Consider the following 27,946-nt stretch of genomic DNA (forward strand, 5'->3'; position numbering starts at 1 on the left):
ATGATGAAATGGTCCTTGGTCTAGAAGTACCATATCTGAGTGCAATAGGTGCTTTATTGTATTTAGCACAATGTATTAGATTAGATATAGCTTTTTCAGTTAACTTGTTAGTAAGGTATAGCTCTGCTCCAACAATTCGTCATTGGAAATGAGTCATAGATGTTTGGCGATACCTTCATAGGACAACATATATGGGTCTCTTCTACTTAGAGAAATCCACAAATGACTAGATCCTTGTTGGATATGTAGATGCTGGTTTTCTCTCTGATCTGCATAAAGCTCGCTCATAAATTGGATATGTGTTCACTAATAGAGATACAACAATCTCATGGCGCTCAACAAAGCAAACATTAGTTGCTACATCTTCAAATCACTTAGAAATACTTGCTTTAAATGAAGCAATTGTGAATGTTCTTGGTTAAGATCAATGATCCATCATTTCTGGAATTCATGTGGTTTAACTTCAAAGATAGACACTCCAACTGTCATCCATGAAGATAATGCAGCCTGTGTTGCCCAAATGAAGGAAGGATTCATCAAGGGTGATAAGACTAAACACATATCTCCAAAGTTTTTCAGTGCACATGAGCTTTAGAAGGTTAAAGTTATTGAAGTCAGACAAATCCGTTCTAATGAAAATCTGGCAGACCTGTTCACCTAATCTCTACTAAAGTGCACATTTCAGAAGCTAGTGCAGAGTATCGGATTACGTCAGCTTACCAATCAGCTAAATTTGAAGAATGCGGAATCAGGGGGAGATACATATCAGGGGGAGCATCCATGATACATGCATGTTGTCCACTGGGTTTTTCCAATCAAGGTTTTAATGAGACAACATAATCATACTTAACACTATATCAACAATCCAGTTAAAGTTGTACTCTTTTTCCTTCGCTATGGTTTTTTCCCACTGGGTTTTTCTCAGCAAGGTTTTAACAAGGCAACTGATGTTGATATGTGGGCATCTAAGGGGAAGTGTTACAAAATTAGTGGATGAATAATGAATGCCCACACAAAGTAATGGAGACATGGGAATAATGGTTGTGTGATACTTTCAAAATGTAATAATTTTTGTTTGGATGGTTGTCACGGGAGTTGCTTTGTAAATAGAGCACTCTGTGTGTTATTAAAATGTACATTGCGAAAGAAGGAATCAAAGAAATAATATCAGGATCCCTGCCTCTCTTTATTTGCTATCTTTGTGTTATAGCTACTAAAGTTAGAGTGTGATATTTTACACCTGCTTCGCTCATGTTCCTAACAAAGTTATCTCTCTAACTTTTGCCTATTTATAACATGAGGGAAATATTGTGGGAGAGATTATTGGGATCCAGGTTATGAGACTGGCATATGGGCCCTTGTTTGGTTAGAGGTAATGGGCTGGAAATGAATGAAATATTACCCATTATTATTTTAATTCGGTAAGCAAAGCTCATAGAAATGAGGAGATTAAATAGCCCGGCCCAATGTCACGGACACTCAAGCACCCGGAAACAGTCCACGTATCCAATTCAATGAGGTGATTAAATCTCTCTGAGTTGAGAAGGTCGATCATTTTTCTAGGGTTTGTGAGCAGAAGATTCAGACTTGAGCGAGTGAAAGAGGTGAAGTTCGATTCGTCTGATTGAAGAGGGAACATGTCGAATGTGGGAACATCAAAGGGAATTCTGGAGATCGGAAAATTTGGGCTGTACGTCGCCATCCCCGTCGTTCTTATGTACACCTTCGCCAACAACTCTAAGAATCTCCAGAGATTCATGGGCAATGTAATCTCTCTCTCATTGAAATTGTATTAGTTTTTCTTCAATATATAAATTGAAAAAAATGAAAGAAAGAAATGAGATACCGGCAAGATTTGATTGAAATCTGAGTTGGGTTTATTGGTTATAGTGTTTTAGTGTGATTAAATTGAAGGATTCAAAGTTGAGGTGATAAGAAATCTGGCATTGCATGATGATTAGTGAGAAGTTTGCTGAAATCTGATGTGGGTTTATAATATAAGTATGTTTCAGTGGGATTAAGCATAGTTGAGAGGTAATCATAAATGGATTTAATTATGACTTAAGCTGTTGTGTTTTGGTCTTCAGCATTCGTATGTAGTGTATCCACCAGAGGCACCGAGACCTCCATCACCGGAGGAAATGAGGGAGATGGCACGAGAGCTAGCTCGGAAGAAGGCTGCCCGTTGAGGCTTTAAGTGCTTTGGTACTTAAGTGCTTTGCTGCTGTACAGAAAATGCTATGTTCTTGTTTGGATTTCGGTTTAAATAATGGCAATGCTGAGTGGTTAGTAAGTGGATTAGCTCTTGGAATACAAGTATGGCCTCTAGTTTTGGCGATGGCGTGCGTCTCCGCTGTTTGTAAAATATGAATGTGATGATTCCACAACAAGAGCTTGAATGGAACCACTACTTCTTGCCATCGTTTGCTTGCTATCGTATCTTCGAAGTATCACCGTGTACTGCTAACTTTGATTAGGTTAAGCTTGAATGTAGTTTCGGATGGTTGAAGTTCTCGTGTTTACTGTTGATTCTGTGCTTTAATGGTCGATTGAGATTAATCGTTTTTGTGGACTTGCAAACTCGAGCCATTGTTGTTCCATCTTTCATTCGAAATGCCTTTTGTTCAGAGTTGTATGAATCCCTGAGAAAACCTTTCTCCGACCTGTAATTTGGGATTTGATGTAAATTACCAGCCATTGGGAGCCGATCCTTGGGTCATCCAAGAGTTGTGATAGTTGAGAAGCTAATTCCTCGGGACGTCTATTTGCCGGACGGCCACCAAGAAGGCAGTTGCAGATGCTGTAACAAAAATTCCTAAGAAAATATCCCGAGATATCCTCATCATCCTGGTTGGATTTGGGCTTTTGGATTCTTGGCCACAGCCAACCCATGAATCGAAATTCCGCCGGACCGCTGGCCATCGCAGAAAATGTCTTTGGTCCACTGATAGACGAAATGTTTTTTTATTTTTTTATTTTTTATTTTTTTATTTTTTTTATTCCATGCAAGCGATTAGAGGAGAAGGGACTCGAATTTAGTATTTTGAGTATACAAGCGAATTCTCTTAACTAACCGAGATATAAACTCGACTTTATAAATACGTAAATTTACATTTTTGTCACACCTTTTTATCACATCAGTAATAATTAATGTCATAAAATCAACGACTTTTTGTGCAACCGTCCTCAGTAGGTGGAATTTTCCATGATGCGTGGTTTACCAGTAAATACAAATTTCCCGGAAAAAATACAAGAGCAAGAGAAAGAAGGCTTGACTTGTCTAAAGTCTTGTTCCCTGCAGCAATATTGCCATTTTCCAACTGGAGCACAAGTGTAAATATAATGATGCACTGCACTTTTGGAGCACAACTGGAGCACTTTTGCCATTTTCTATGTTTAGCGGCCACAATCTGAGAGACAAAAGAAGCTGGGAGCCGTTGTTTGAAACCAAATTCATCTTCTGGGTCAGTTGGATCGGTGGTCAGGAGAAGTATGCTTCAGTAGTTGTAGCCTTCATCTTACAGGAGATCGTCTTTCTGTTGGAATAAAGCATCCTTTGGCACAGAATATTACCATGGCATTGGAGCTTATACCTATTGGTACCATCTTGGCCGTGCTAACAAACCAGGTCATTAAAACAGCTAACGCCGCGAAAGATCTTTTTGACAAGGAGAGTTTCAAGGCCCTTTCGAAGCACTTGCTTGACATTGGATCGGTCTTGAAAGAACTACAGCGTCAAGAATTGAATGATTCTCAAGCTGCCCGGCTTGCTTTGGAGTCCCTCGAAGCAGATGTTAAAAGGGCAAATAATCTGGTTGACAAGTATAAAAACCGAGCACGTTTCTACCTGCTTGTCAAGTGCCGGCACATTGTCAAGGAGGTACAAGACGTTACTAGGGATATTGGAAGGTCTTTGGCTGCTCTGTCCGTTGCAAACACCGATGTCTTATTGGGGATATCTGATCAGGTGGATAGGTTACAGAATGAAATGCAGAGAGTGGAAATTGAGGCCTCACAGTCTCAGCTCCAAGTTTTCGACAAGCTAAAACAAGGTCTTGATGATCAGACACTTGACCAAGGATTTGCAAACGATATGCTTGCAGAAATAGCGATGGCAGTTGGGGTGCCTTTAGAGCCCTCAGAGATAAGCAAAGAGCTTGCAGATTTCAGAAAGGAGAAAGAAGAAGCTGCCAACAGGAAAGAAAGAGCTGAAGTTTTCTTCTTAGATCAGGTTATTGAGCTGCTTTCTCGAGCTGATGCTGCAAGGGATTATGAAGAGGTCAAGAAACAATACAACCAACGCGTGCAGGCCATACAGAGATATGACTCGAGCGAAGAATATATTCCACCACTTAAGCCTTTTATATGCTGTATTACAAAAACTGTGATGGCTGAACCAGTCAGTCTTTGCACCGGTACTACATGTGAGAGAGCTGCAATCATATCTTGGTTTGAAAGTGGTGAGAGAACAGACCCCGAAACTCATGAGGTTCTTCAAGATACTTCCTGGAGGTGTAACATCCCACTGAGACAATCAATAGAAGAGTGGAGAGAGCTAAATTATTGTCTCAAGATTCGAACTGCCAAGGAAAAGTTGTTATCGGGCCTTGAGACGTCAATATTAGGGGCCTTAAGCCAAATGCAAGATCTTATGACAGAGAGTTCTATTAACAAGGACTGGCTCACCATTGAAGGGCTCACCGACATTATAATCTCTATACTTGGAAACTCTCACGACAGAGATTTGAAAAGGAGGATTTTGATCACCTTAAAGGATATTGTCGGAGGGCATGCAAGAAACAAGGTAAGCATCTTTGATACTCCTTTCAAATATGGAAAACAACTAAAGGAAGTGAAAACTGAAAAGAAGAAAGAATGGTAGAAATCGAATGCCCTTCCTTTAATTCATTTAATTTATCCTCCCTCTGTTCGGATTTTTAAAGTATATAATCTATTATTTCGGATTTTTGAAGTATATTCTAAATCTTTTTTCAATCAATTCTTTTAGGAGAAAGTGGTTGAATCCCAGGGGTGGGATCACATCGTTCCCTGCTTAGGGCGCGACTCAAGCATCTCAAAGGCTGCAATTGAGTTGCTATATGAATTGTTGCAAGACAGAACTGGTTGGAATGTGTCTGTATGCAGGAAACTCTCTCAACAATGCAGTACAATTCTTTTCCTTGTTTACACCCTTTTAAAGGGTAATGTGAGGGAGTCAGCTGAGATTGCAGAGAAAATCTTGCTGAATCTTTTCGACATAGATGAGGAAAACATTTCTTGTGCAGCTAAATCTGGCTGGTATAAGCCACTTGTTGATCGCATAGTTGAAGGTAAGACGATTCATTTCCTAGAACCTGCATAACATATTGTTTTTATACATTCTATTCCTTCATTCACATAACAAAAAATGAAAAGAGGGATGTAATAAAGAAAAATTCTTCCATGCTACGAGCACTGGATGACCTGGATTGGTTTGGATTATTGCTTTAGTGTGGTCCGGTGAATTTAGGCCATCCAATGCTCGTAGCATTAAATGCTATGTGATAAACATATTTTCTGATTTGCCTATTTTAATTTTAACGATAGATTACTCATAAAATTTTCAGGGCCGGAAACTTCAAGGGTATCAATGGTGAGAACACTTGTTAACATGGAATTGGTAGACTCAAATTTGAAGCTCCTTGGTGAGGAAGGGATTATACCTCCTTTGCTCGAAATGGTGTCTGGAAACATTGAATCAAAACTATTGTCCTTATCCGCCCTGGCTGAATTATCAGGTTGCAGTGCCAACAAAGAACTGATTGCTGCTTCTGGTGGGGTAAGTCTTGTTCTAAAGCTAGTGTTCACTCCGCATGTGCGAGCAATCATTGTTGTTAAATGTTATGAAATCCTGGAAAAATTTACATCTGACACTGATGGGGCCAAATTCTTTGTCGATGAAAACGGGTGCCAACTAGAGTTAGGGCCAATTGTCACCAATTTGACTGCATTACAACAAAATCATAACTTGGCCTACAATGTTAGAAGACCTGCCTTGCGCTCACTTCTTGGAATCTGCAAGTTTGATGCGGGGCTGGTTAAAATGGCTGTTCTCACTCCTAATGCCATGTCTCTAGTCCTTCCACTCCTTGATGACTCTGACTCGGAGATTCGGGAGATTGCCATAAATTTGCTTTTCCTCTTCTCGCAGCACGAGACTGAGGGGGTTGTGGAATACCTTCTCAGGCCAAGAAGGCTGGAGGCTTTAGTGGGATTCCTTGAGAATGATGACAAGGATGATGCACAGATGGCTGCTGCTGGATTATTGGCGAACCTACCAAAATCGGAAAGATCACTAACTATGAAGTTAATCGAACTGGACGGACATACTGTGCTTATAAACATTTTAAGAACAGGGACTTTGAAGGCAAAAGAAAATGCTCTAGGTGCTCTTTTCAGGTTTACGGATCCCACAAACCTGGAATCACAGCGTACACTGGTTGAAGGAGGAGCATACCCTTTGCTCGTAAACTTTCTCAGGTCCAGCTCAGTTACTGCAAGGGCAAGAGCTGCAGCTCTGATTGGTAATCTTTCCACAAGCACTCCAAAGCTCACCATTGTCTCCAAACCCTCGGGCTGCTGGTCCTGTTTCAAGCCATCGAACGCTCCACTATGCTCAGCGCACGGTGGTATCTGCACTGTGACTTCCACATTCTGTCTTTTGGAAGCAAAAGCTTTGCCTGACTTGGTTAGGCTGTTATCGGGAGAGGTGTATGAAACTGCCATTGAAGCAATTCAAACTCTTTCGACATTGGTTGTCGAAGCCTCTCCTCAAAGAGGAGCCAGCGTCTTGCATGAGGCTGATGCCATAAAGCCGATGTTGGAGATCTTGTCTTGGGGAACAGATTCTCTACAAGAAGACGCGTTGAGTCTCCTCGAAAAGGTTTTCATGTCAAAGGAAATGGTTGATGTGTATGGATCAGCAGCTAGATTAAGTCTTGCTGGTCTAACTAGCACGAACATCCATGAGGATGGTCGCCATAGGAGGAAGGCTGCCAGGGTTTTGTTACTCCTTGAACGTTATTCGAAATCATCAACTTCTTTTACTCCGGGACTGATGTAAGGCTAACAAGTTTTGGTTATCAGATCAGAAGAACAAATGTACTTCAACTCTGTTTGTGAATATACAAGGATTGTGTTGGAAAATTTAGTGCAGCAATTGTCACTAGCAAAAATATTTATCATACTATTCAGTGATTAGATTTTCTCTTGGAATTGACCCTTTTTTTTTAGTTGTTTTACTCTCATCAAATTTAAGGCCTCTCACTTAGACCATGGTACTAAGTCTAAGTGGCTTTTTAATCTTGCTTTGGATGAGTAAAAATTTTGGACAACGTCGAAGTTTTAGCTTTCTGCAAAAGATCTCTAACTTCCGTGAATTATTCTAAGGTTAGGCTAGCCAAACGAAAATAATCTTATCAAACGTGGCCTAAGGGGTCAAAGGGGAAATTTGACGGTAAAAGGGGTCAATTGGCTACAATTTTTTACTTTCCAAAAGGTATGTTCTTGCAGAATTTCTTTGTTTGAGTGTGGATAAATGTTCTTACTTTTTAAGCTACAAGTGTTCCTTGCAGTTGTATGAAAACTTAACGTGGCCAGAAATTCCATTATTTACATCTAAACTTAAAGTTCAAAGAAAAAAATTAGTAATATATTATTTCATTATACATTTTTTTGTCACTTATTTCATTATACTTACAAGTTGACAAGATAAGAAAGAAACTTCAAATATTCTAGAAAATTAAATTCTATTATACTTCTGTCGCTTTTTAAAAGCTACCAAGAAAGGGATTTTGTGACATGTTTTAGTCGTATGCAAGTGGCAATTGGGATAAGATGACTAACATTAACACTTGTGTTCATTTTCTAGGTGAACCTCAGTTGTCATTAACGTATTAACCATCATTTAAAAATCATTTTTGTTAGAAGACAATTGAATTAGTGATCTTTTAATCATTTATATATATATATATATATATATCAAATGTGACAGCCCGTTCCGGAATTTTCGAACCGTAGGGGTGAAATGACGATTTTGCCCTTAATATGATTTTTGGTTGTGTGGTTGTTTTTGGTTTGTTGTTGGCAGGTTGTGGACCACACACACACTCTCCCATATTTTCCCTCACCCTTTCCCTGCCCTGCACCCTGTCCCGAGCCCTTTCTCTCCCCCATTTCCTATCCCAGGACATACCCCAAAACCCTTCAAATCTTCACAGATCGAGGAAACAAATATATATTCATGCTCGTGAGGTCCGTAGAAGTTCAACCATACCCATTTCAGGTAAGGATACCTTCATTTTTACGTCGAACTCGGGATACCCCGATTTTGTCACTGTTCATGCACACGTTAATTCTTGTGTTTTTGGGAATTTCAAGCTTGTAGGAAGCTTGGTGAGGTCCTTAGGAGGCTCGGGGTGGTTCGTTTGAAGGTTTTGGACGTCGGGATCGTGAGATTCAAGGTTGGCCGGAGTTGGTAGTGTTTTCCCGGCGAGATTCCGTGTGTTTTAGCACTTGAAAGTGGTATGGATTTGTTCCTCTTGTTGTAAGCTTCATTTTGGTACCAATTTTGTGAAATTTGGTTGAAAAACGAAGAAGATATGAAGATTTGAAGTTTTCACGATTTTCCGGCGCCGGAGCCTCGCCGGAGAAGATGACGGAATATTCCGTCAGTTTGGACGGAATATTCCTAACGGCGTTAACGGAATCCGTTAAAGTTAACGGAATCCGTTAAAGTTAACGGAATATTCCTGACGGCGTTAACTGACGCCGTCAGTGTGCTAGGCACGTGCCTGCGCGTGGTCGGCGTGTTCGATGGTGGAAATTTTTTCTAAAAATATGGGGATGTTCCTGAGGTTGAGTAGATCACGTTGGTGTATTCATACACCCCATTTGAGCTATGTATGAGAAGTTATTTCGTGATGTTGGTTATGTGTTTTAAAATTAACGTTTTTATAGTTGTTTCGCATATAGGTGAGACCTATCCCGAGGACGAGCGCGGTCACTCGAGGCAAGAGGGTTACGACCCTTCCACATACCAGTGAGTGGTCTTTTGGTTTTCCGTATATACCTATATACTCATGTTTTTCCCAGAAATTGATTTAAAACGTTTATTCGTTTATATGCCATGTTTATTGTCTGCCATTTATTTACGCATTATTAGTTGTATATATATATGTGTACTGGTGCTGTGGACGCACAGGTAAGTGCCAGGTAAGTATGATTTATATTTACGTTCAGTAGTGATTTGAGATACATAGAGAGCTCATAACCTGCACCCTCGGTGTTAGTGCTCCCGCCCAGAGTTGGGCACAGTCCTTCACGTGATGTTCACCTCCTGCACCACACGCTCATCTTGGATCCAAGTTAGGTGCACAGTCTTGTTGTACAGACCACTTTAGGTGGTTCCAACTCGTAGGTGACCCGGGATTATTCGCTCAGTCTTCACGTGATCGTAGCACTTGAGCGTACTTATATTACACCCAGTCCTGTCGTACAGACCACTTTAGATGGTTCCGACTCTTGTCCAAGTATAGCTAGTGAGATGGAGATTTGAGCTCTAGATTCAACCGTACAGGTCACGTTAGGTGACTACAGCTGACAGATTACATGACATTGATTTGACATTACCTGAGCACTTGCATTTTCCTTCGAGGCTTTGACATGGCATATTTCTGAGCATGACTTATATATATATATGTATGTTATGTTTTCTGGGAAGTATACAGGTTTTACGGCGAGGGGATAGAACCTTGTTTTTGAAATGGTTTTTGAAAAACTTTGTTTTTGCCTACTTACACTTTCTGTTTTGCGTCCCTCCAGATTCTAATTGGCTAGCACTTTTGGTTGGCTTCCCTGAGGATTTCCCCGACATATCTGACAGACTATCATCAGTGTAGGGCCACCTTTGGGTGCGTTTATGTAGTATTGTTTCTCCCGGACTGCATTAGGTCTTCGTGATCTGAACTTGTTTCACACTTTCTTGCACAATGTTCTTACGTGTGTAAAGCTGTGTTTTGTTATAAACTTATTATTTTATTAACTTCCGGTCACAGGTTGTCACTTCCCGTGCGCAGCTGCCTGATCCGTCGGGGTTGCATAAATAAATAGACAGCAATGAAATATTGTTTTTGTGATCCAAAATAATCGCCAAATTGAATTTTTTGTGAAAATAATCTCATGATTGAAAAATTGAACAATTACGATTATACCACTTGTAGAATTAAAACACATTTGTCAAGACTAACCATCAAAGTGATGCACTCATAGAGGGGACACAAAAGTACTGTCATAACTCATAAATATTGGCACTTACATCAATTTTGTCAAATAATTGCCTATGAATAGGAAGATGACCACAATGTCTCGTTAATTAGTCAACTTTTTATGTATCTTTCCAAACCGATGCAGCTATCATCAATTAATATAGACATGGGCATCGACACTACTACTGTTCTTACTAAACAGTAGTCTTAGTATTAATTCACAGTAAAAATGTTTAATTGGTTAATTATCGAGGTTAGCCATCGACTTCCTAATATTCAAATGAAAAAGATAGGACTTAAATTATGTAGTGGAGGAGTGGATTAAGCCTCACAATGAGCTAGTAATAATATGGTTCAAATTCTCCTTTAGAAGAATCGAACTTAAAGCTCTCATTTACAAGTGAGGAGGAATGACATTAGCATTAATATGAGTCATTTTTTTAATTACATTAGAAGGGTTTCAAACTCTGAACCTAACGTATTCTTATAATTTGTATATCTTTTGTTAAAAATTCTTAATTAATTAGCATCGAAAATTTTCAATCTTCTTGCATCATAATAATTGGATGATTTTTTTTTTTTTTTTTTACAGATATGATCTTTAAATGATAATAAAAGAACGAACAGTTCTAATTATAATGTTGAATGCTAAAGAATAATTATGAAATATATTAGATGCGTAACCATTCTCACCAATTATTTTCCTTTCATTAGTTCTTTCTTTTATTGCTTGAAATATTCTTAGTTTATGAAGTTTTTTGGGAAATCGAACACTGGCGTCCAGGTGCTAGAGTTAATTCAATATCGTCAAGTTTTTCTTTAGTTGCTTAATTCCGCACCTCACAGATGATTTTTCAAACGGTTAGGGTTAGGATATGTAGCTGCTTCGAGTAGATCAAGGTGATTCTGTAAGTGCATTGCCTGTGTGTAAATGATCCATAGGCATACACACTTACTATTAAGGATCGACATATATATATGTTGTTACATATATACACCGACCACAAAACAAAGAAGGTGTACAACTTGGTCACTTAGACTTAGGTATTTGCATTTGCATACTCAGTTCTTAGGTCACGTCATATTTTCCAAATCTTTGGTGTCTTTTAATTGTGTGGTGGTAAGGAAACTATTCTTTAATGTGCTGATGATGATATATTATAGGAAGAGAAGAAGACAGATGCAACCCATCCAGTGCAACAATTAATATTAGTGTGTGTGTGTATGCTGAATTATATTGTTGGCCTTTTCCATTTGAACCCTACCTCATCATATAGGCATATCGTATACCAAAAGAAAAACTTGAGTAGTGACTATCTTATCTTATCATGGGACAGATTAAACGTAAAACATTGTTCAATTTTATATATTTTCTCTCTTTATTTACAAATTTAATATTTTAACAAATGATGTAAATATCATGAACTGATATTTTTATTGAAATCAAATATAAAGAAAGAAAAAATTTAGGTCCCTAACCACTAATGATGTTTGATTGAAACCGTATTGGTTTCAAATTTTCAACTGAAGTTCTTTAACTTTTGTCAGATTTTTAAGATTAATCAATTTCCACGTCTTCTTCTTTTACTCAAGAAACTCATTAATTCTTTTTCTTTTCTGTTCTTGATTCTTGTTTGTGTTCAAGAAGAAGAAAGACTCAAGAAAGAGAAGGAGACTCACCCTATGCATCTCGCCACTGCTAGTACTCAAAAACGCCGCCCCTTCAAGGGAAGCTCTCATATTGCCAATAGGTGCAAAGCCGAACCCTTCTCCTTAAGACACCTACTCTTGTCAATCAAACCAATAACCTTGGTTGTTACTTTTGCAACGAATTAGTTTGTTTTGAGTCAAATTTTGTCTTTATATTTCCTTCCAGTACTTGGATTATTGACATTGAATCTTCTATCCATGTTGCTAATTCGTTGCAAAATTTTATAAGCCATAAAACACCAAATAAATATCAAGTTCAAATCCTAGGGAATGGCAAAAGTGTTCCAGTCCATGTAACATGTACTGTTAGGCTTTATATAGAGTCTAGTTCTTGTTAGACTTAAAAGTTGTTTATATACCTTCCATGAGGAGGAATTTGATTTCTGTTTCCAAACTAGTTAAGTCGAAGTTTAAAGTTAGTATGCATGAATGTGGTTTCCATTTGTTTTTAAATTCTATTCTTGTTGGGAATGGTTTGTTATTGATGAAATGTTTCAATTAACTCATGAAAATGAAAAATTGGCTCTTAATGTTGAGATCATAGGTAAAAAACGTTCTCTCATAAGAGATAGTTCATCAAGGTTATTACACAAACGTCTAGGTCATATATCTAGAGAAAGAATGCAACGCCTAGTCACGGAGAAAATCCTTCCTCCATTAGACTTTTCAGATTATGGTGATTGCATTGAGTGCATTAAGGGAAATATATGACTAACTCAAGGAAATTAGGGTCAACTAGAAGTACTCATCTTTTAAAAATCATCCATACAGACATGTGTGGTCATTTTGCAATTGAAACCCTAAATGGTCATATGTATTTCATCACTTTCATTGATGAGTCACTACTCAAGGTTTTGTTATCTCTACCTAATTCCAACTAAATCTAGTGCTTTTGAGGTTTTCAAAGTCTTTAAAACTGAAGTATAAAACCAACTTAACGTAAAAATTAAAGTGGTTTGATCCAAAAGGGTGGAGAAATATTATAGCAAGTATGATGAGCAAGGAAGGAATTTTTCACCTTTTGCACATTACAAGATTGTGGGATATTTGCTGAGTACACAAACCTTGGGACCCCAGGATAGAATGGAGTACTTGAACAAAGAAATAGGACTTTGAAAGGTATTGTGAGAAGTATGATTTGTAACACTGATATTCTTCCAAGATTTCTATGGGGTGATGAGATTAAGGCTAACAACTACATCCTTAAAGAATTCCAATCAAGTCAGTTTCTAAAACACCATTTGAGTTGTGAAATAAAAGAAAACTAAGTTTGAATCACTTACACGTATGAGGTTGTAAAACCGAAGCAAGAATTTACAATCTAGAGTTGTCTAAATTGGGTTACATGATAATCAGTTGTTTTTTCATTAGCTATGTAAAAACATCTATAGATTTTCGGTTTTATAGTCCCAAGCACACCACCATAATTGTAGATAGTGGAAAACCTAAGTTTATTAAGTGTGATAATTTGGTGAAAGAGTGAACAAGAACTTTATTTTTTAAGAAGAAGGAGAAGTTGAGACTGACCGGTCAATCCCACCACTCTTGAACTAATAATCACCATTCCTCTACTTCAAACTCTACCACAAGTTGAGCATGTTGTTGAGCCAATGAATCAAGAAATTGGGCACAAAGAAGCTTCACATGAAGAAGTCAATGTTGAACCTGTTGACAAAGCACATGAGCAAGAAAAAGTTAGGAGATCTCAAGGACAAAGAAGGCCAACCACATTATGGATTATTTTAAATATGAAACCTTTTAACTTACAAAGAAGCGATCACTAGTTTAGAGTTTGAGAAATGGATTGAAGCTATGCAAAGTGAGTTAGAGTCTGTGGAAAACAATAAAGTGTGGGAGCTTGTTGAACTAAGACAAGAAGTTAAACCTTTTGGATATCAGTGGGTGATTAAAACTAAGAAGGATTCTAAAGGCAGCATTGAAAAACACAAGGCAAGATTGGTAGTTAAAGGTTTCACACAACGAGAAGGTGTAGATTACAATGAAGCCCTTTCCCTAGTTTTGAAAAAAGATGCATTTAGAATCATCATGGCCTTGGTAGCACACTTTGATCTATGCTTGCACCAAATAGACGTGAAAACTGCATTCCTCAATGTTGATTTGGATGAAAGATATCCATGAAGCAACCTGAAGGTTTTGTGGAGAAGGGGAAAAAACACTTTGTGTGTAAGTTGAAGAGATCAATCTTTAGATTAAAACAAGATTCAAGACAATATTTGAAATTTGATAAGGCTATCAATTCATATGGTTTCAAAGAAAACAAAATTGATGCGTGCATATATGTTAAATTTAGCGGGAGTAATTAAGCTGATGACATACTACTTGCCAGTAGTGATAGGGAGTTATTACATGAGACCAAAAATATCCTGTTAAAGAATTTCGATATGAAGGATTTGGAGAGGCTTCTTTTCGTAGAGATATAAACCATGGTTAGTTAGGTTTGTCTCAGAAGGCTTATATTGAGAACATGTTGAAGATATTTAATATGTTGACAAGTAATGGTGTTGAAGTTCCAATATCCAAGGGACACACAAATTGAGTAACAAAGATTGTCCAAGAAATGATATAAAAAATGAGGAGATGAAGAACAAGCCCTATGCTTCAGTTGTAGAAAGCATCATGTATGCTTAAGTTTCTACTCGCCCAGACCTAGTATTTCATGTTAGTATTCTAGGTAGGTACCAATCTCATCCTGGATTGGCACTTTGAAAAGCTACAAAGAAAATTCTAGGTTATTTACAAGGAGGCAAAGACCACATGCCTGTTTTACAGAAGAGTGATGAGATAGAATTAGTAAGTTATTTTGATTCTGACTTTGCTAGATATACATATGACTTAATGTCAACTTTTAGTTTCGTGTTTACGTTTGAGGTTGTGCAGAATCTTGGAAGAGTGTCAAACAAAAGACAATGGTTGTCTAGACAAATGCATGCAATGTTTATGGCATGTGTTCAAAGCAACAATGCATGACATTTGGTTGAGAAATTTTACATTAGGTTTGCAGGTTGTTGACAATATATCAAGACCTATTCAATTGTACTGTGACAACAAGGAAGCCGTTTTCCTAACCAGGAATAACAAGATATCTTCAAGATTCAAGCATATTAACGAAAGTTTTTGAAGGTTAGGGAGAAGGTGCAAGAAGGAATCACTACTATTGATTATATTAGCACTAAAGACATGATAGCAGACTCATTAAACAAAGCTATCCCTGACATAGGTTTTCTAAAACATGTCACAAGTATGAGAGTTCTATCAAGTTTTGAAGATGCCTTAGATTAGTGGGAGCTGGAATTATTTTTGTTTGTTAGTTATATTTTTCAATTTTTAAACTTTTCCTTTCATTGAGATTTCATGGATATGCACTAAAGATGAATGTGTCTTATTACTACAAACCTATTTCATAACAGTTAGCTAATTTTTGTTATATCAAGATTGTCCTTTCGACATAAGGGCTTATTTAAGCATTAAGGAAGATCACTTTATGATGGTAAAAAGGACCATATATGTGTCAAGTGTGATACTCACCCTTAAGCTCCCTTATCATATGTGTGTGTGTGTCTATATATATACATATATGGTCCTTTATTTACATACATATATATATATATATATTGTGTAAAAAGAACCATATATATGTATATGCACATATATATGTATATGCACACGCGTGCGCGCACACACACACACATATTTGTCCACGACTTGTTGGTACTTTATGTGAATATCATTGCTTGTATGTGATTGTAGAGGTATGTATTTGCTATATTGGATATCATGGTCTATAATCCTATGGGCTAATGATATTTGACACTAAGTTTGAATAAATATTGTTATCAAATAATCATCCAAAGTTGCATGCATAGGAAATCGATTCTTGATCTTAAATAGAGCTTTTGAATAGGCATTCGCCCAAGTGGGAGAATGTAAAACTTTGTGGGCTTACATCTATTTAGAAGCCCCATTGATTAAGAATACAAGATAGGAAGTAAAGCTACAATCAATGGGAATATCTATCCTGTTAGATCATGAATTATGGAAATGCTAAAGAAACAAGGGCTTTCCTTATGGGAAAGAAACCTAATACTCTCTCATCTATAAATATATGGCTTAGATTCCCATTTTCATACACAATATTCAAGCACAAAACTCTACCTCATACAAGAGTGTATAAGGCGTGTAAAGAGAGCGAAAGATCTTTTCTTGTTGGTGTTGTTTGTAGTTCATCTTTTGCTTTGTTCAATAACATCTTAGGATTAGTACTTTTAGTATGCATATTATAGAAGACTTACATATTGCTTTCTAAATAAATAAAAAAGGAATGGGTCATGAATTTAGTAGAAATTCCCTATAACGTAATTAACTAGTTTAGCTAGGTACTTAACTACTTCTCGAAGGCATATATTTATGGTCAAGCTACCTCAATCATTGGTTAGATAATCTATGAAACTAGGTTTTCAAGTACATTTTTCTCCTGTCCTTTTGGAATACCACTTGAAAAACCCAAGCTAGGTGGAGATAAATATAAAGAAAAAACATTAGTCACGGGCCTTTTCTTTGGTCCTTTGGCATCCACGATCTTTCTTGGTCTCGTCCCTCTCTCCTCTTTCTCTTACTTTTTTTCATTATCACCGTGAAGCTCTAACGGTAGAGACAGCCAATGTCTTTTGGTCCACGCACATAACCAATATAAAATTTTGGCTCCAGTTATCACCATCGATATATGTTTGGAAATGCAAGATGCGAAAACTATCAAATTGTGTTGGGTCAATGTTTAGCCAATATAGTGGCTGGTATATTACTGTTGGAGAAAAATATAAAATAAAAAAAACACAAGAATTACACTAATAATAATCATAAAGAAATTCACAACATCAATTATATATGAGATTAATATAAACAACAAGAGAGAAAGTTAGAAGCACTGACAAACTTGGAGATTGAGGCTTGCATAAATGCAATGTCCGAAAGATAGAATTTCGCCCCTACTCTTGTGCTTGTAATTTGGTAGGCATCCGTCTCCTAGGATTCAACAATCTATAATCTGAAGTCGAAGCACTTCTAACACGCCCAATCTCGATGTCTTCCAAACACCAAAGTAGGCATGTGTTGGCCGACACCCGAGGGTGACGAAGCCATATTAACATGCATGAAAGTTATGAAGAAAGGACGAACGTAAATAAAAACACGTAAATTTAACTAATATGAATATGCAATTATGGGAACATGTTCAGAGTATACAACTAATCAAGAATACTTTAGAAGGAATATTATGAAAAGTTACAAACAAAGGAATGGGTCCCACACTGAGAGGACTCGAAGATACCCATGTGATAGTGCCTTGACGTCGGGATTGTACGCATCGATTCTAGGTCCTGAAGGGGGCTAAAAAAAAACATGAGTGGACCAAGTGTGTAATATACATATATATATATATATATATATATGTAATACTAAAACTGTTATTCTTCAATGTACTAACCCCTATTTAGGAAACTCATATAGCATAATAAGTAATAGGTTTTTCCGAAAACCCTAGCATGCCATAAAACCTTTGTAAAACATATATCATATATAAATGCTTAGTAGTGGTTTCATAATCGCCCGAAGGTCCTACATCGCCCGACCAAAGCCATATTTAAATATCTTTCGACCGAAGCCACTACATCACCCTACCGAAGGCATATATAAATATCATTCGCCCGTAGGCACATAATATGAATAACCACTAAGTAAGCACATAAAATCATGAACATAATCTTTCCAATATATATATCATGGGAGCTCAATAGCTCAAACATTATATCATAAATCCATGTTCATAAATACCTCAGTAAACATAAATTCGATATAGCATGATATTTCATAAAGAGTAAATCCAATTTTCTCATAAACGTTTCATAAAACGTAGTCATAAAATCATGCTTTTCCTTTATGCATTTTTAATAATAAAATCATGCATTTTGGAAGGGGTCCACTAACAAATACTTTGTCGTCGAAGAGCCATGCAAACTAAAGAAGATAGAAATGCCACTAACAGCGCACCTAAGCACATAAAGTGACCAATTAATAAAACTCTACTAAAATGATTGAATTTGGGAAAACGGACATCGTAAACGAATTTAGGACCTCGAAAAACCCAAAGGGGGGGCCTCGGGCAAATTTTGTAAAGTCAATAGGAATATTCTAGGAAATATTCCAGAGAATATTCCTTGATGAAATATTCCCTAACAGAATATTCCCTGACAGAATATTCCCTAACAGAATATTTCATTTGGGTTTGGGTCAGGTCGAAACAAGATTTTGGGTCGAGTCAGATCCGGTTCTGGGTTGGGGGTCAGGTCGACCCGGTTTCAAGCCATAGGTTGGCTGGATTCTACAAATTTGGCAGGAAAACAATATGGAGTCCGACTAGCTCTATTTCACAACCACCACCAGCATGCCATATATGGATTTGAAGCAATGAAGGAGGGGAATAGAAATATCTAGCTAGGGCCGGAAAATGCCTACAAATCTCGTGGGTTTTCGCGATAAAACTGGGTTTCTTACATTCTTTGTTCCTATACAATTCCAACATTTTAAAAAGCCTAGTCTAGGTTATAAATAAACCACCATGACAAAAAAGAAAGGATCTTAAGCATCCCAAAGCTTACTACAAGTCGGGAAGTCGAGAAACTTGTTGGAGAAGGTAATGAACAGTGGCGTAGACATTGTCGGGGCATTGGGACTCCACGGTCTTGGCCCGAGTTTAAGATCGTGACTGGGAATGTAATATCTTGAAAAATTTAAGTATATGAAATTGATATTCATATTTATGAATATGTGGGCAAAGTAGGGAAATGAATCACTAAATGGTTAATAATATTTTAGTGGGGAAATGTGAGATCCTATTCCTGATTTTGATTATTAAATTAAGTATTTTGTAGTCGTATTAGTGGTTACGACGTATTTATATTTACGGCGGATATTTGTTCGATAAGTGAAAAGACGAAAATGCCCTAGTTGGCTCAATGTAATTATACAAGGACGTACTTTATCCTCACATATTTTATCATATTCCTGATATATTTAGATAGAGGACGATCCTACGAGCGTGAAGGAAAAAACCGTTCGTCCATTGGAACGAGAAATGAATAGTTACTAATGTTAGAAGTTCTTAAATAAAATAGAAATTTAATATTTTTGGGTTATCATTAAATTGGGAAGGGATCAATTAGAAAAAATAAAAAATAAAAGGGTAAAGTACAAAAAACTACCTCAACTATTGGTGTCATGACACTTTCATACCTCATCTTTTAAAATTGACAATGTCATACCTCATCCTTAGAATTTGGTTCAATGTTATACCTTCCATTACTTGGCCGTTTACTTTTCAGTTAAATGCTGACGTGGCTTGATCCGGATCCCACTTTTTATTAAAAAATTAATAAATATTATTAAAAACTAAAAAAAAAAAAATCATTCAATAATTTTAAATATTAAAATAATAAAAAAAAGTTTAAAAAAAAAAAAAAAAAAACCTTCCGTTCGTACCCTCCCCCCCCCCCCCCGGCCCCTCTCTCTTCTCTCTCTTCTCCTCCATCTTCATCTTCTTCTCCCTTCCAACCCCCTTCCTGCAACCTAGAAAAAAAAAAAGGAGGAAGAAGAAGGAAAAAAAAAAAAAATCGAATCTGTATCCCAACAAGAATAAGAAGAAGAAAACCAAATCTGCAAATCAGAAGAAGAAGAAGGAGGAAAAAAAAAAAAACAGAAAAACCCAAATCTGCAAAAGAAGAAGGAGGAAGAAGGAGGAAGAGGAGGAGGAGGAAGAAGAATAAAAAAAAAAACCAAATCTGCAAAAGGAGGGAGAAGAAGAAGAAGAAAAAAAAAAAAAACCCGAATTTGCAAGAGAAGAAGGAGGAAGAAGGAGGAGGAGGAGGAGGAGGAAGAAGAAGAAGAAGAAAAAAGAAAAACCTGAATCTGCGAAGAAGGAAGAAGAAGGAGGAGGAAAGTGGGATTTTTTTTTTTTTTTTTTTTTTTACTTTTCTTTTAATATTTAAATTTTTTTTTTTTTTAGTTTTTAATAATTTTTTAATAGAAAATGGAATCCGAATCAAGCCACGTCAGCATTTAACTGAAATGTAAACGGTCAAGTAACGGAAGGTATAACATTGAACCAAATTCTAAAGATGAGGTATGACATTGTCAATTTTACAAGATGAGGTATGAAAGTGTCGTGACACCAATAATTGAGGTAGTTTTTTGTACTTTACCCAAAATAAAAAGAAAAGGGAGGAGGAGGGTGGACGAACGGGGATGATGGGAAAAAAGAAAAAAATAAATGAAAAAGGGAAGTAGGAAGAAGAAGGGGGTTGCCAATCGGGGAGAAAGAAGAGAGGGTGGGACCAATGCTAGATAGGAGAAAGGAGAGGTAAGAAAAGGAGAGGAACCGCGGGGGGTAACAACCTAGCCAAACCAGGTCATCGCCTTGACCCGGAGCCCGACCCGACGAAAGCCATAGTTTCTGATGCCTTTTCAGGCAATTTCTCTAGAGATTAGAAGCCACACACCACTTGGAATTGATCTAGCACCCCTTCCTTTTCCAATTTCATCCAAAAACTGAGTTAAATTGGTTTGATTTCGTGATAAACTCACCGGCAGGTTCGTGGGGATTCCTCCATTTTTGAACGTAGTACAGTCGACCACCACCATCAAAGTACTCCTCATGAGGTATGGAACAAAGCCTAAACACCTATAGGAGCGGTGGAGCATCGGAGGTGACAGATCGAAGTCACCCATTTCTAAGGTTTCCGGTGAGTTCGAGTGAAATTGGAGCCTTTCCCGGCCAAATTGGTTTTGGTCATAGGTATGAAACTTGCTCTACTCATTGAGATATACAATTCTGTAAAATTTTATAATTTTTGGAGTTAGTTGAATTTTCCGACGAGTCGGGACGGCCGACCGCCATGTGCGGCGGCACGTGGGCCGAGGCACCTCTTCCTAAGCTAAATTTTGATGCCCTGATTCCATATTTGACATCCGATTTAACGAAATTCCATTGTTTGAGTATAATTTCGCTAAGGTCCAACACTTGAATATTATAACAATCGACGATCCGACTGTTGGATCGTCAACAAACTTTGATACATTATAGTACATAATATTTGAGGACCATAGAAACTTACGAATATGGAATCCGACGTACGAATCTTACCGAATTGGATTTGTAAGTTCGTAAAATAAAACGTTTACCGCCACTGAAAATTGTCATTGGCAGAGATCTGACCCTCAAATCATGGTAAGATTTTAGTATGATGTTCTATGATCATATTGAGGACCCTTGGAAGTTACGGATCCAAAATCTGATGTGCAGATCTTCTGGATCGAATTACAGAGAGTTGAGGACCCTACCAATAACTGAGAGTTGACTTTTGGTCAACATGTCTCAAACGTTCTAAATACTAAAATTAGTACTACAGGAGACTAAGTGAAGTTTAGTGGGCCTACATTGGTTAGAAAATGACCTGAATATTTTCGGAAATGAATTAAATATGAATTGTGAACTATGAATGACTTGATCCCTCCAAAGGGTACTTAGGCAGTCTAACGAGAAGTTAGATGCAACCATAAAATAATCGAGATTAAATTTTAGTGGAAAATCATCAAAGAAAGAAAAGTTAGAATGGTTGTTAACCTAAAGGGTAACAATGACATTTTTTTTGGACTACCATTAAATGTATTTCCGAAAAAAAAAATTGGCAGGGCAAGGCGTTACAGGGAAAGTCTTAAGGTGGTGGTCTAGTGTGTGTGGTTGTTGCTTGGAGAAAGGGAAAGAATAGCAGAGAGAGATGTGAAAGAGTTAACCATGAGAGAGTTTGAGAGTGAGGGCTTACGGGGAGAGAAAGGAGAAAATAAAGGGAAAACGAGAGAGGGAACCGTGGACCAAAAATAGGGGTGGACCCACATACCACACCAAACAAGGCCAAAAAGCAAACATTTAAAATACATACCCTAGCCAAAGTGAAATTACAAAATTGCCCTCAATGTTTTGTAAAATCTAGGACGGGTCGTTACAATCTACCCCCGTTAAGAAAATTTCATCCCTAAAATTTGAAATAATTTGCTATACATAAATACTCGAAGATAGGAAGAAGAATATATATAAAGAAGAAATCAAGTCAGAGTGATTGCATAAAAGAGAGTGCCACCCCGTTGCGATCAGGTTGCAATGATTCCTTTTTCATGCCTTTAAACTCGTACTTTCTTCCCCCATCAGTATAATAGTAGTATCAAAACTATATAAAAATATAAAGTCGAAAAAATATATAATAACGTAAGGTCAAAAGCATGTTCGCATAATGAGATAACGTCAAAATAGATATGTACTAACATAGAAGCCAAAAACTTGTACCGAATTTAAAATTGAAATTGGAAATGACTCATCCAAACATTTGTAATGTCAAAAATACAAATACATAACTATAATAATGTAAGTTAAAATATTTGCACTGAAAATTAAAATCGAAAATGAAAATGGGCCTCGCCCAAGCATTTGTAATGTCACGTACTCCGATAATAGATGTGTGTATCTTTGAGTTGAGCCCAAACAATAATTAATTCGTAACTACTACCGTAGACGGGTCTACCTGCCCATTTGCTTAACGAACCAAACGAATAAACCATCAATATTACAATCTACAGTCCGCAACATCGACAACACATTGTTGTCTCGATAAACAAGTAGTAACTCCCGAGGGTACAAAATTACCATTTTGTCTAAACCCCAAGGCGACATCATCTGAAGCACACAGTTTCCCATATCAAAAATTTGATCATTTGAATACCAGTTTGCAATACTCTTTTGTCTAGCAAGTGTTGCCTGTAGAATCTTTCATACATGTCTCAAGTAGTACCATACCCAAATTGAAAATAATAACTGTCGTCGTAACAACTCCAAAAGAGATCGGTGCAATTTCTAATCACGCAGAAACCACAGAATGGATGAACACAACACGTCTTCCAAGGTTTGGATTGTTCATTCAGACTGGTCAACAGTCTGAGAATAAAATGTGGTACTGGATAACAACTTAGTACCATGGCTTTCCAAAAGGCTTCACACGACTTGGAAGTGAGACGCGAATCCCGATGAGGTACAATAGTGACGGCACACCCTAAAACTGAACAATGTGATTCACAAAGCCTAAGTGAGTTGATTCATTGAAAATCTCTCGAATTTAGCGAAAAGCTATGTCGAGAAGGCTAAAAGAACACTCAAGAATTTAAGGGTTAAAACAAGTCCATCAAATCTAGAGTACAAGATAACTGGATTAAATGCGTAATTTTGATGCAAAAACACATGTGAGTACCTAATTTGATTCTATGGTGGCAAGTTGAGATGGTCAAGCGTAGACTCAACTCGAGTGGTATCCTCCAAACACCATTCTGTGTGAAGACACACTACAACTTCTTTGGTAAAAAATGATGCAACACTTCTTGCTGTAGAGAAAACGTCGCCAGATGTTACAGTAAGGGAAATTGTTACCAGCTCTAGACCATGAATAGGATAATTCTTTTCGTGAGGTTTGAGATGTCTGGGAGCATAGGCGATGACCTTGCCATGCTACATCAGAAAATAACCCCAACGTGACAAGGATGCAAAACAAGAGACATAAAACTCACCACCAACGTCAAGAAAAGCAAGGATGGAAGCATGAGTAAGACGATGTTCCAAACTCCAAAAGTTTTGTTCCCAACCTTCGTCCCACATAAATTTCTACAAAGAAAATGTGTCATTAGGGTTTCAAGTAATATGGTAACCATTGGCTCAAGGTCGTAGATAAGATGGTTCACTTCATGCGGTTCTAACTGTCAAGAAGCACACGCGTTACTCAATCTTGTTGCATCAGTGTATAGCCAAACATTCAATAAAACATCACCGTAGAATTTGAAATTTATCGATGTCATTGGAAAGTGTAAGAACAAGGATCAAATGAGACTATAATTTCGTTCTTAGAAACTTCATTCACCTTCAACATCTCAAACAAAATTGACTAATCCAAAAATGAAATAACGCTAAGCTCAAAGAATCATTAAGAACTACCTCATGAGGGTCCATACGAATTCCCTCAGCAGAAACAACAAGCTTGAGGACATTGATTCGATACCACCAAACTAACACTTGCTAAACTACGCTTACAACTGATGTTTCCTTACTTTCTCTAACATGAACTTTGGATGTTTCAAGTAATCTCTATATAGATATGACTCTGCTCGCCATTCCTAGGAAACGCATGTTGTAGAGTAACATCACCATTTCAGATCTTCAACTGGTTTTAACCAGACTTCCTCTTATTGAGATTTCTTTCTTTCTTTCTATTTCATGCCACTTTAATGTAAATCTGACTCTGCCTGCCATTCCTAGGGAATGCATGTTGTAGAGTATCGGTTCGTTGTTGAAAGTCATCCATTAATCAGTTAGATCGCTGAAGCGACACAATCCCAAAATGAATTTTATACTTCAGATAAGGGTGTGGCAATTCAAATGATATCAAGGCCGACAACTACAAGAGTAAGAGGCGATCCTAAGTATGCTCTCAACAAACCATGCTTTAATACCAAATTGACACGCCCGACCCCGATATCCTCTAAACACCAAGGCAAGCACGTGATGGCCGACACCCGTGGGTGAAGAAGCCATATTAACATGCATGAAAGTTATGAAGAAAGAACGAACATAAATAAAAACATGTAAATTTAACTAATATGCATATGCAATTGTGGGAACGTATTCATATCATACAACTAATTAAGAATACTGTAGAAGGAATATTATGAAAAGTTACAAGCAAACGAATGGGTCCTATACTGAGAGGACTCGAAGATACCCATGCGGGAGTGCCTTGATGCCGGGATTGTACGCCTCGATTCTAAGTCTTGGAGGGGGCGCAAAACAAAACATTAGTGGACCAAGTTTATATATATGTAATACTAAAATAGTTGTTCTTCAACGTACTAAGCCCTAGTTAGAAAACTCATATAGCATAATAAGTAATAGGTTTTTCCAAAAACCTTAGCATGCCATAAAACCTTTGTAAAACATATATCATATATAAACGCTTAGTAATGGCTTCACAATTGCCTGAAGGCCCTACATTGCTCGATTGAAGCAATATATAAATATCTTCCAACTGAAGCCACTACATCGCCCGACCAAAGCCATATATAATTATCTTCCGACCGAAGCCATTACATTGCCTGACCGAAGCCATATATAAATATCTTCTGATCGAAGCAACTACATCATCCAACCAAAGCTATATATAAATATCATTTGCCCATAAGCACATAGTATGAATAACCATTAAGTAGTCACATAAAATTATGAACATAATCTTTTCAAAATATATGTCATCAGAGCTCAATAGCTCAAACATCATATCATAAATCCATGTTCATGAATACCTCAGTAAACATAAATTCGATAAAGCATGATATTTCATAAAGTGTAAATCCGATTTACTCATAAACGTTTCATAAAACGTAGTCATGAAATCATGTTTTTCATGTATGCATTTCTAATAATATAATCATGCATTTTGGAAGGGATCCACTCCCAAATACTCCGTTGTCGAAGAGTCGTGCAAACTAGAGAAGATGGAAACGCCACTAACAACTCACTTAAGCACATAAAGGGACCAATTAATAAAACTCTACTAAAATGATTGAATTTAGGAAAACAGACATCGTAAATGGATTAAGGATGTCAAAAAACTTAAGGGGGGACCTTGGGAAAATTTCATAAAAGTCAACAAAAAGTCAATAAAAATATTCTAGGGAATATTCTAGAGAATTTTCCCCAACGAAATATTCCCCAACGGAATATTCCATCTGGGTTCAGGTTGGGTTGGAACAGGGTTTTGGGACGGGTCTGGTCTGGGTTGCGGGTCGGGTCGACCTGGTTTCAGGCCATGGGTTGGTCGGATTCTGTAAATTTGGCAGGGAAACAATATGGAGTTCGACTAGCTCCATTTCACAACTACCACCAGCATGCCATATATATGGATTTGAAGCTACGGAGGAAGGGCATATAAATATACCAATATTTGGTCCAGCTGTGGCCGGAAAGTGACAGGAAAATGCCTACAAATCTCATGGGTTTTCATAAAAAAACTGGATTTCTTACATTCTTTGTTCATGTACAATTGCAACGTTTAAAAAGCAAAATCTAGGTTATAAATAAACCACCATGACGAAAGAGAAAGGATCTTAAGCGTCTCGAAGCTTACCCCAAGTCGAGAAGTCGAGAAACTCGTCGGAGAAGGTAATGAACAATGGCATAGCCACTGTCGGGCCATCGAGACTCCATGATCTTGGCCTGAGTTTGAGATCGTGACTAGGAAGGTCTTATGGTGGTGGTCTAGTATGTGTGGTTGTTGCTCGGAGAAAGGGAGAGAATAGCAGAGAGAGATGAGAAAGGGTTAGCCATGAGAGAGTTTGAGAGTGAGGGCTTACGGGGAGAGAAATGAGAGAAAATAGGGAAAAAGAGAGAGGGAACCGGGGACTAAAAACAGGGGTGGGCCCTACATGGCACACCAAACATGACCAAAAAGCAAACATTTAAAATAAATACCCCAGTCAAAGTGAAATTACAAAATGGCCCTCGACATTTCGTACAATCCGGGACGAGTCGTTACAACTTCAATCTTCGGACTCTGGCGAACTTTATATATTCCGTACTCTCAAAACACGACTCGAAATTTGACAATCGAAGAATGAGAGAAATAGAGTGGGGAAGCCCTATTTCTCAAGAGTAAAAATTAACTCTAATTTTCTATTCTTAATGATAATGGTTTCATGAGTTTATATAGAATCCAAGTACTTTTTGTTAAGGAGATGTAACTTTTCATCTATAAGTCTACATCATTTGACAAGGAAATGCACCTAAATAACATAACCTTTCTAAGAAATATGGTTAACATGATTTTTCATTCAATTATTAAAATTCTATATTACAATATTTTATATTATAATATACAATTTCCAACAATCCCCAACATGAATGAAAAATCAGGAAGAATTTGAGAAAACAAGCGGACAAGAAATGCATTGGGAGAGGTGTCTTTTGGACTTGAGCTTACCCTAGTGAATACTTATCGGGTTTACTTGGTGACGTAGTGGATGTGAAAGATCTTGAACTGTTCACCGCAGTATTAAACCAAGACAATAAGCAACACACATCACTAATCCTAATATATTACTGTTCATATGGTTAGGCTCATTTTGGTCTTGAACAAATCCCGGATTCATAAGAGCTTTATAAAATTTAGTCGTTTCATACTCATAAAAGCGACCAACTTCTACACTCACATAGGTGACCACTGATTAAGAATAGTTTGCTCTATTCCTCTTATTTATAAGATATCACTATCATTAAGTATAAATATACATCCTAAAACTTCTATAGACAACACACTTCTTCCACCATAGGAATGAGGTATATAGTGTGTTAACTTCTTTGAATGATACCCAACCAGTTTGCCTATTGAACTTAGACCATGGGATCTCCAATCTACTAAGTTAGGTTTCCTCCCGGCTGATTCATTAGTTATGTTGGCTTTAGCCTCATTCCCCTCGATGATCAACTTACTCTCTAGTCAAACCTTTAATAATTGGTACCACTAAGGTTGACTATCTTTAATGGTGTGCACAATCTATCTTATGAAATTATATTTCATATGAGAGTAGTTGTTTCTGAATTTTAAGTCTTCAAAAGTATATATATGTTGGGACTTTTGTAGGTAATTTGCTAACACTAGGAAGTAGACTTCCCCCGCATTTAAGGTATTTGTAAGTTGGTCTCTAACCTTGTCATACATTAAACAATTACTCATTACAAGAGATGACATTTTGATTGGTCAAAAGCACCGAATTCCTTT

The 27,946-nt window shown here is 37.3% G+C and overlaps 2 protein-coding genes and 1 long non-coding RNA gene across 5 annotated transcripts; 2 read left to right on the plus strand and 1 right to left on the minus strand.

The window, feature by feature from the left end:
- The first annotated feature begins 1,495 nt into the window (after positions 1 to 1,495).
- Positions 1,496 to 2,293, plus strand: LOC103940573. The gene is made up of 2 exons (XM_009350718.3): positions 1,496 to 1,766; positions 2,088 to 2,293. Exons 1-2 carry the CDS (start codon positions 1,638 to 1,640, stop codon positions 2,187 to 2,189), a joined length of 231 nt encoding a protein of 76 aa, XP_009348993.1. The 5' UTR covers positions 1,496 to 1,637; the 3' UTR covers positions 2,190 to 2,293.
- On the plus strand, positions 2,206 to 7,254 carry LOC103940572 (U-box domain-containing protein 43-like). The gene is made up of 3 exons (XM_009350717.3): positions 2,206 to 4,804; positions 5,009 to 5,330; positions 5,607 to 7,254. The coding sequence occupies exons 1-3, from the start codon at positions 3,575 to 3,577 to the stop codon at positions 7,100 to 7,102; spliced, it is 3,048 nt and encodes a 1,015-aa protein (XP_009348992.2). The 5' UTR covers positions 2,206 to 3,574; the 3' UTR covers positions 7,103 to 7,254.
- Positions 7,255 to 10,893: 3,639 nt separating this feature from the next.
- On the minus strand, positions 10,894 to 26,712 carry LOC125477365. 3 transcript variants are annotated; one of them, XR_007258484.1, is made up of 2 exons: positions 26,297 to 26,712; positions 10,894 to 13,679 (listed from the first exon to the last, which is right to left on the minus strand). It is a non-coding gene; the product is annotated as an uncharacterized LOC125477365 (long non-coding RNA). The 3 variants fall into 3 exon arrangements; XR_007258483.1 differs by lacking the exon at positions 10,894 to 13,679 and adding an exon at positions 17,227 to 17,407; XR_007258482.1 differs by lacking the exon at positions 10,894 to 13,679 and adding an exon at positions 24,760 to 24,943.
- Positions 26,713 to 27,946: the final 1,234 nt, after the last annotated feature.

Source organism: the organism of the source record quoted next, unplaced genomic scaffold, assembly GCF_019419815.1.
Source record: "Pyrus x bretschneideri cultivar Hongxiangsu unplaced genomic scaffold, Pyrus_bretschneideri_v1 Contig21, whole genome shotgun sequence".
NCBI lineage: Eukaryota > Viridiplantae > Streptophyta > Magnoliopsida > Rosales > Rosaceae > Pyrus > Pyrus x bretschneideri.

What these genes read in the sequence shown, in the direction of transcription:
- LOC103940572 (XM_009350717.3), top strand. Translation starts at nt 3,575, where the DNA reads ATGGCATTGGAGCTTATACCTATTGGTACCATCTTGGCCGTGCTAACA. An exon ending in GAGGGCATGCAAGAAACAAG is followed by an intron (nt 4,805 to 5,008) that starts GTAAGCATCTTT and finishes CAATTCTTTTAG; the next exon opens with GAGAAAGTGGTTGAATCCCA. An exon ending in TGTTGATCGCATAGTTGAAG is followed by an intron (nt 5,331 to 5,606) that starts GTAAGACGATTC and finishes TAAAATTTTCAG; the next exon opens with GGCCGGAAACTTCAAGGGTA.
- LOC103940573 (XM_009350718.3), top strand. Translation starts at nt 1,638, where the DNA reads ATGTCGAATGTGGGAACATCAAAGGGAATTCTGGAGATCGGAAAATTT. An exon ending in TCCAGAGATTCATGGGCAAT is followed by an intron (nt 1,767 to 2,087) that starts GTAATCTCTCTC and finishes TTTGGTCTTCAG; the next exon opens with CATTCGTATGTAGTGTATCC.